Genomic DNA, 8,116 nt, shown 5'->3' on the forward strand with positions numbered 1-8,116 from the left:
GGGTCCCTGGACAACCATGCTCCAGACGGGAGGACAGGGTGCCCAGGGCGTCTGGTGGCTGTGAGGGGTCTGCAGCCCTGCTCACTCTCCCTAAAGTGTCAACCTCCTGATAGCTGCCAGCCCTTCCAGACACAGCTGCTCCTGGCCTCTGGGCCCCTCCCAGCTGCCACAGGGGTGGCCCTGTCCAAAGAACAGGCCACTGCCCTGGGGGAGGGCCAGGCGTAACGGGCCCCGTGCGGCCCATTCTTTAGACAGACAGGCTCGGGTGCTGGGGGTGTCATTACAAATGGCACCAGATTGACAAGAAGACTTGGTTTAAAACATATTTCAAACAGCAGAGCAGGTAGGATATCCTGCTGCAAAGGATAGGATATCCTGCTGCTTTGCTTGCTGTTTTAAGGTTTGAGTAGTTAATAAATCAGCCGTCTGCTGAGGTCAGCTTGGAACAAAGAGTAGAGATTGTGTCTAATTAGCCCAGATCACAGGCTTCACAGGCCAGCGACGCACTGAACACAAGAAAAGAAATCCTTAATTGCTAAACTCCCATTGCCTGGAGCACACAGCAAAGTGGAAAGAGGCAACCCATTCAGTTAGTGGAAACAAAGAGGCTGGTGAAAATAAAGTCATATTAAGAAGCATCTATGTTCTCTGGTCTCACATTTACAGTCACACAGACACTTTAGAAACATCATTTTTCCTTCATCAGGAAAGGTAAAAACAAGTCTCCACTCTCTCACTTAAATCAGCTATTTAAGCAGATGGTTTGGACCAGGAAGCCAACCTCCCAGGGAAGTCACTGTACGTGCCACGTAACGTGGCCAAGTTAGCCGGTCCACCCCGAGGTGCAGCTCCGAGATCTGCTCACCAAGGAAATGTGTGCGGCTGCTTCCACCCCACCGAGGGGGGGATTTGATTTCTGAAGATGGAAACTCCTCTAAGATCCCAGGGGCCTCGCACTCAGCGCCTCGTTGCGCCCAACATGCCAAGGGTCTCAGCCAAGGGCACATTCCTGCATCTCCCGGTCCTGCTGCTTTAGACACAGAGGTCCGTCCGTGAAGGAGGCGCGTGTGCACCACGGGCACGCCCAGCCGAGGGGAGACACGCTCTGTCGGATACGTGGGGCCCCCACCTTACTCAGGGGGCTGCTTCCAGCTCGGGGAGCACATTCAAACCCGGGTAACGGGATGACCAGGGAAGCCTCGGCGGGCGGCCACGGGAAAGCTGGGCTGTTCTCCTGACCTGCAAGCAGCACCGTGAAGAATCCACGCCCCCTCCCAGCAGTCTCTGCACGGGTTTAACCACTCTAACGAGCTGTCCAGACGACTGGGGGCAGGTAGCGTCACACACCATAGGTTTTTATGAGAAAGGTGAAGTTGGTACTGCCTGTACGTCTTCGGTTTTATAGAATTTCTAATGACCACCTGAGCTCGTATTTTAGCGAATGATCGGCAGACATCCCCCGATTCCACGACAACACAGCATGAACGTGCCTGAAGCTGTTCCTGGGGCCCAGAGTCACACCCCCTCCCCGCCTGCTGCAGCCCAGTCCTTAGAGTGTGTCACCAGCCAGGTGCGGCTGGGACGACGGGGACGCACCTGAGCTCGCAGAGGAAGTCGGAGCGAACCACATCCTTCCCTTCCACTCTGACCGGCTGAAAATTTGGTCAGGAGCCCCACCCCTCCCGGGACCGAGTCTCTCCAGGGTCGCTGTGCAGCTGGGCACGGCTGACGAGGTAGGTCCAGAGCCTCCTGGGGCTCCAGACTCTTCCCTTCTGTGAGATCCAGGAAGCCCTAAAATCAACAGGCCGGGGCCTCAGCAGGCAGGCCCCAATCCTGCAGTCACCTCCTAAAACCCGTGGGTGTTCCGAGGCGAGCGCCGCGGTGAGAAGCACCTCTGAGCCCCGAGCCCTTCTCGCAACCCTGCAGCCCACCTGGCTCTGGGCCTCCCTGGCTCTGTCTGGGCGCGCCTGCTGGCCGCCGCGTCCCCACCCTCCAGGAAGCGTCTCCTTGAGAGCTCTGTGCCCTCGCGGGGCGCCACAGCCCCGGCCAGCACCCAGGGTCCCGGGGTCAAAGCAGGGACCTAACTCTCCACAGCTCCCCGGCCCTTCCCCGCTGGCCGACCCAGCCATCCTTCTCGTGCCCGCGCCTGGCCCTGCGGGGGCCCTCAGCCTCACACCTCACCAGGGCCAGCCCGCCGCCTGCTGGCCTCTCTGACAAGGCTACAGGGCCTTCAGACCCTGTAAGCCGCACCCAGAAGTCCCCAAACTGGCTGGAGCCACAGGACAAGGGCCGGAAGAGCTGGGACAAGCGGGCAGGGGCCAGGCCCCGAAACACCAGCCAGACTGACCAAGATGCTGCAAGGGAGCCTCCTGCTTTGAGCCACTTGGGAGTTGTCGTGTTCTTTGCAAAGTGGCCGCCCCTTGTTGAGGTCCCCTCCCTTCCTCCCTGGGCCGGGCTGCCAGAGAGACCCGTCTACAGGCGGGGCTCCCGTCCCCCAGGGTGCAGGGAATTCAGGCCCCAGGTTTGCTACAAGCAGCACTGTCGGCAGGGGGCCCTTCGCTCGGGGCGCCAGCCACACGAGGACACAGAGGCGTGGACCTCCCTGCACGCTCCTTGGCTTCCCAGTCCAGCTGCTCACGGCTACTGCGCTCCGGCCTTGTGCCTGGGCTGCAGTAGGGCCCCCAGGCTGGCCTTCACTAGGCTGCAAACCTGTCTGGCACTGGCTGCTGCACGGCCAGTCCTGTGGTCACACATGCCCTGGTTCGGCGTCCAGCGCTGGGCGGCGCACGGGGAAGGGGAGGCCACGTCTCCCCCAGGCCAGCGCTCCCCTGAGCACTGGTGGACCTCTGACCTTCCAGAACCACGCGCCTTCCTCCCAGACCCAGGGAAATCGTCACCACACCCCGGGATGGGCCAGTGCCACAGCTGGGGAAACAGCAACTCTTTGCCTGACGTTTGTAAGAAACTGGGATTGCCAAATATCTTCCAAGGTAATTGCAGACGGGGTCTCTCTGTGCGGGAGCCCTGAGACCCCTGATGGCCGTCAGCACGGTCATCCCTGGGGCCGCGTCAGTGAACCTCGCTGCACCATGGCTGTCCTGGGACCTGGGACCACGTCCCTCCTCTGGCCCGCAGCGCCCTGACCACTGCTGGCCCTGCACTGTGGCTCGGGGCCAGGCCCTGCCTCTGGACAGCCCCCAGCCCGCCTCCCCTCCAAGCCAGGCCCCTTCCTCAGACCTGCCCCCAGGCCCCTGCGGTGGGGCCTCCTCTGGACCACATCTTCCACCCTCCAGTTCTGCTCTAGCCCTGCTACCACTCCGTCTCTTTCCAACCCCGCCTTCTCTGAAAATGCCCCGGAGCCCCCATTCCCAGCCAAGGCCGCCCGTCCCCCCGGGCTGGGGCATCACACTTGGCCTCAGTCATGGTCACTTCAGACGTGTCTGCACAGCTGGGCCGGGTGTTACCCCTGAATCCACAGCCGGGTCTAGGGGCCAGGATGCTCTCACCAGCTACAGCCTAAACGAGACGGTCGAGGAGATGCTGGGCCTCAGTTAAGCAAGGGGGCACCATGGGAGCAGCACCGCAACGGAGAAAGGGCCCTGGCAGAGAGGCTTGGGCCATGGTGCTGGGCTCGCGGGTGGCGGGAACTGGCGCTCACCGTGGCCCCCGCTCTGGGAGCGCCTCCCATGTGCTGGGCACGCGGCTGAGACTTCATGTATGCTTTTCATTATTTGCTTTAAATTTGCACAAAAACACAACGTTCATATGTACTGAAATATATGAAAGCTGTTAATACAGTAGATCCTAAGAGTTCTTACCACAAGGAAAACATTTTTTAAAGTTTCTTTTGGTTTTTCTTTGTATTGTGTCTCCATAAACTGATGGAGCTAACTAAGCTCATGGGGGTAATCATTTCACATATATGTAAGTCAGACCACCGTGTTGTACGCTTTTTAAACCTATACAGTGATGTATGTCGATTATATCCCATAAAAACTGGAAACAATTATTTTGTATATTCTATAATATGGTTGGGCTCTGGGAATAGTAGCTGAGGTGGATGGGGGGCACTGGGTCGTGATGCCGGCGGGCAGCACCTTGTGGACCGGCTTCCAACAGCGACACCTGGTGGAAGGGTCGGGAGATGCGGTGGGTGGAATGTGACCCCACCACCCATTCCCTCCCCACTGGGCTAAGTGAGACAGACGCGGAGCTGTGGGACTCTTGGGGTGGGGGGCTCTCAAAAGGGAAATATTGGTCTTCTTGCTATCAGGCATGTGTGCCTTCAGTGATATACACATGAAAGATATATATATGTGAAATGTACACACAGAGACATATATACACACACATATATACACGCATATATTAGGCACCTGGTCTCTGGAGCCAGAAGGATGCACCCTATGAAGTTCCTGACCCACAAAGCGCGACGCTTTCCCAGACACTGCACAGCCTGGGAATGTCAGGAGGGCCTGGGGCCCCTGACCATCAGCCGTGGGCCTCTGGTCTCGCCTCTCTGTGTGCAGTGAGCTCACAGACCGCAGAACCTGCCAGTTATGGAGTGTGGGACTCATGCCATCAAACACTAGCCCCTGCCTGGCTTCAGCGTAACTTGGGGCTGTGAGAAGGGGAACCTTTCAGAAACCCTTTCCAGGAAACAGGGGGGGTCCTCTGCAGGTGCCTTGTTCCGGCCACGCTGGGACTGGGAAGGAAAGCTGGGTGGTTGGAGGGGAGAGGACTGCAGCCTCCCCGGCCCTGGGGGGCGCTGACTGTGGTGAGTTCTGAAACGCACCCTGCTGTTTTTAGCAGCCTGGCCTCTCTGCAGTCTGCAAACCAACGGTAGGGGTGTGAGGTGCGCTGTGCAGGGGACCCTGCCCGAGAGCGAGGCTGAAGCGATGCCTGCCCCTTGCCCCTGCTGCCCGCGCCCCGCGCCCCACCCGCACATACCAGCCGGCGGATCTCCCGCTCGCACTCCTTCTTGATGCGGGAGAGCTCCTCCTGGTGCAGGTGGTACACGCTCCTGATCTCCGCGGCCTTGACCTTGTCGGCCTGGGCGACCGTCGTCAGCGCCTCCTCCACCTGCCTCTTGGCCCCCTTGAGCTCGGAGATCTCCTGCTGCATCCTCAGCTTCTCCACCTCGAAGCCCTTGCGCGCCTCCTCCTTGGCCTCGGACAGCAGCATGGCGCGCACCTTGTCGGGGGCGCTGTCACGCAGGGCGTGCAGCAGCGCCCGAAGCCGCTGGTTCTCGCTGTCCTTGACCTTGGCGACCCGCAGCAGCTCGGCCTCGTGCTGCCGCAGCAGCGTCTCCCGCAGGGCCTGCAGCTCCTTCATCTTTTCCTCGTGCAGCTTCGTCTTGAGCTCGGTGAGCAGGACGGCGCTCTTGTGCTGCTCGTGCTCCCGCAGCTGCCTGAGCTCCTGGCTCCTCTCCCTTTCCACCCGGCTGACCTGCAAGAGCAGCGCAACGCCCACTGCCCGTGAGCCAAGCTCCGCATTTGCTGAAACCCAAGTGCAAGTTTTGGGAAGGCGGTTTTTCTTGCAAACTTGGGAGCGACCGTCTATTCGAGGATGGCTCATTAAAACATGCCTGGACAACAGAATCAAGCCTTGTCAGTGGACAGCGTGAATGTGCACCCAGAGGCGTCAAGCCTGGAAGCCCCACCGGCCCGGAAAGTAAAATCGCAGACACACGGGCCCCGGGAAATCTGCGGTGCACGCGAGGGTGAAACCCTCACCTCAAATGAATCTGCCAAGGAATGGGCACAGCCCGTGGGGAGCAGGGCGGGTGCGGGCTCCCGCCCTCCAGATGGCTTCGGCCCCTCCCCCTTCGGCCCAAATAAAGGGATGTCTCGCTTACCTTCTGTGACACTCTTGGCAAATGGAGAAACAGATCTAGGCAGCTGTACTGTCTGTCTACATGATGTCTGATGTCTAGATTTTGGGGGACACTCAGTTTTTTTTTTTACTGAATGATTTATTTCCATCCGAAAGCTCTGACCTTGGCTGAATGACCCCACCACACACCATGTGGCATGAAGCCGGCGCTCAAAATCTATTTAGGGAATGAAAGAATGGCTGGGATCCGGATTTGCCCCGGGTCTACGTGGGGGGTGAGGGGCAGACAGTCAGGAGGAGCCCGGCTGGAGGCACACCTGAGTTCACAGCCCTGCCACCCTTCCCCAGACACACCAAGTGTGCCCTCCGCTTCCTGCCAGAACCCTGAGAAACGCAGTCCCCTACAGACCCCTCACATTCAGTGTGTCCAGAGGGACGCTTCACTTCCCCCCCACCAGCCTCAGAGGTCTGTGCTCTCAGTCCAGGCACCTCGAGCGGGGCTGTCATCCTCGGCTCATGTCGCCCCAGTCCCGTCAGCGAGTCCTGCCACCACCACCTGCAGGGTGCACCGCGTGTCTGTCACCTCCCTGGCCCCCCCATGGCCCCCAGGCCTCCGCTGCCTCCTACCGCCCTTCCCCACCACCCACTCTCCACGGAGAGAGCTCAGGAGGCACGAAGCTAGCCACTCTGGTCCCCGTGTGACTCTCTTCTCTGTCTGTCTCCCGGTGCATTTGGAATAAAAGCAGCACCATCTCCCAGCCCCAGGAAAGAAGGCGCCATCTGCAAGACCCCGTGCCACCCACGGGGCACATCCTTGCGGGAGAATGAGGCATGGGCCACGGCCCCACTCCATGGGGACACACGCCCTGCGCTTTGTGTTCTCTCCCCGCAGAGGCGTGTAGGCTCTGCCCCCATGACCCTGGACGTGTGCCTGCTGCCACCCTCCTGGCTTGCTCTGCCCGGCCCGGCCCAGCTTCAGCCCCGAGTGGTCTCCCGCGGTCTCGGGCGGCAGCGTCTGCAGCCTCGGGGGGTCAGGAGCTCCCAGGCCCCCTGCAGCGACCCCGTTACTTTGTGTCACTGTCTCCACAGCAGTCATCACTCCCGAAAGTGCCTTATTTCTCTCTCTGTGGCTGAGCTGTCTGCCTTCCCTGCCAGGGCCGGCTTCCCCGGGAGCGGGTGGGGGCCGTGGCCACCTTGTTCTCTGTTATTTCCCCCTTTAGGGCAGACCTGGGACACTGACTCCCTCAGCTGGTGCACCCCGACGGGCAGTCCTATTGTCCAGTGGGGTTCGGTCCCGAGCCTTCCCTTAGGATGGCTCAGACCCTGCAATGCTTGCAGAAACTCTAATAACCGGGGCCCCTGACAAGTCCCCAGCGGCACACGGGGCACCGTGAGCACCGGCCCAGCTGTTTGGGTTTCTGCCTGGAGAACTGGGCTATTGCTGAAAGCCTCGAGCAGACAGATATTTATTCATCTTCCATTTAAGTGAATCTCCCCTTTGTCCAGTTTAAATTGAGTTCAAGACACCCAGAAAAGCAAGATTTGGACGGGGGGTATTTCTCAGTCGTGTGGGCGTGGTGACTCTCTAGGGGAGCCCACTGGTGCCATTTCAGAACCTGCTCAGGGCGGGAGGTGCTGCCGTCCCTACAGCGGGTGGGGTGCGGAGGGTCGGCAGAGTGGGTCCTGAAGCTGGACGTGGTGCAGCCAGAAGCGCCACCTGCATCTGAGATCCAGAGCCCAGCTCCTCTCCCCTTGATGGATGATGTAACACCCACCTTCAGGACACCCTCTTGGATGGGAATCAGCAGAGAAAAGAAAAATGACGTAGCGTGTATCATAGAGGCGTGTTTTGTGTTTTGTTTTGTTTGGAGCAGAGAGAGAGAGTGGAGGAGAGAGAAGCATCAGCAGAACAGTTCAGGGTTAGATGGGGTTTAACCCTGACTCTGAGCTGAGCTGTGTGCAGTGAAAACGGGGACTATGCCCGCCTGTGGTTACCCTTCGGTCCAGTGCCCGTGACTCTGTTGTGGAACAGGTGTCTGCCAGAGCCCACATCAGACTTGCACGAGAGGCCTGGCAAAAACTGAGCCGAGGGGGCTTCCCTGGTGGCGCAGTGGTTGGGAGTCCGCCTGCCGATGCAGGGGACACGGGTTCGTGCCCCGGTCCGGAAAGATCCCACGTGCCGTGGAGCGGCTAGGCCCGTGAGCCATGGCCACTGAGCCTGCGCGTCCGGAGCCTGTGCTCCGCAACGGGAGAGGCCACAACAGCGAGAGGCCCGCGTACC

The 8,116-nt window shown here is 59.9% G+C and overlaps 1 protein-coding gene across 2 annotated transcripts in view; it reads right to left on the bottom strand.

Annotated features, from left to right (window-relative positions):
• Positions 1 to 8,116, bottom strand: part of JAKMIP3 (Janus kinase and microtubule interacting protein 3) — a 45,305-nt gene that overhangs the window by 25,370 nt on the left and 11,819 nt on the right. For both annotated transcript variants that reach the window (XM_007452001.1, XM_007452000.1), the window contains exon 2: positions 4,951 to 5,448. In XM_007452001.1, coding sequence (XP_007452063.1) covers positions 4,951 to 5,448 — 498 coding nt within the window. The remainder of the gene's footprint in view (positions 1 to 4,950; positions 5,449 to 8,116) is intronic.

This window comes from Lipotes vexillifer, unplaced genomic scaffold (genome assembly GCF_000442215.2).
Source record: "Lipotes vexillifer unplaced genomic scaffold, Lipotes_vexillifer_v1.1 scaffold1117, whole genome shotgun sequence".
Classification (NCBI taxonomy): domain Eukaryota; kingdom Metazoa; phylum Chordata; class Mammalia; order Artiodactyla; family Lipotidae; genus Lipotes; species Lipotes vexillifer.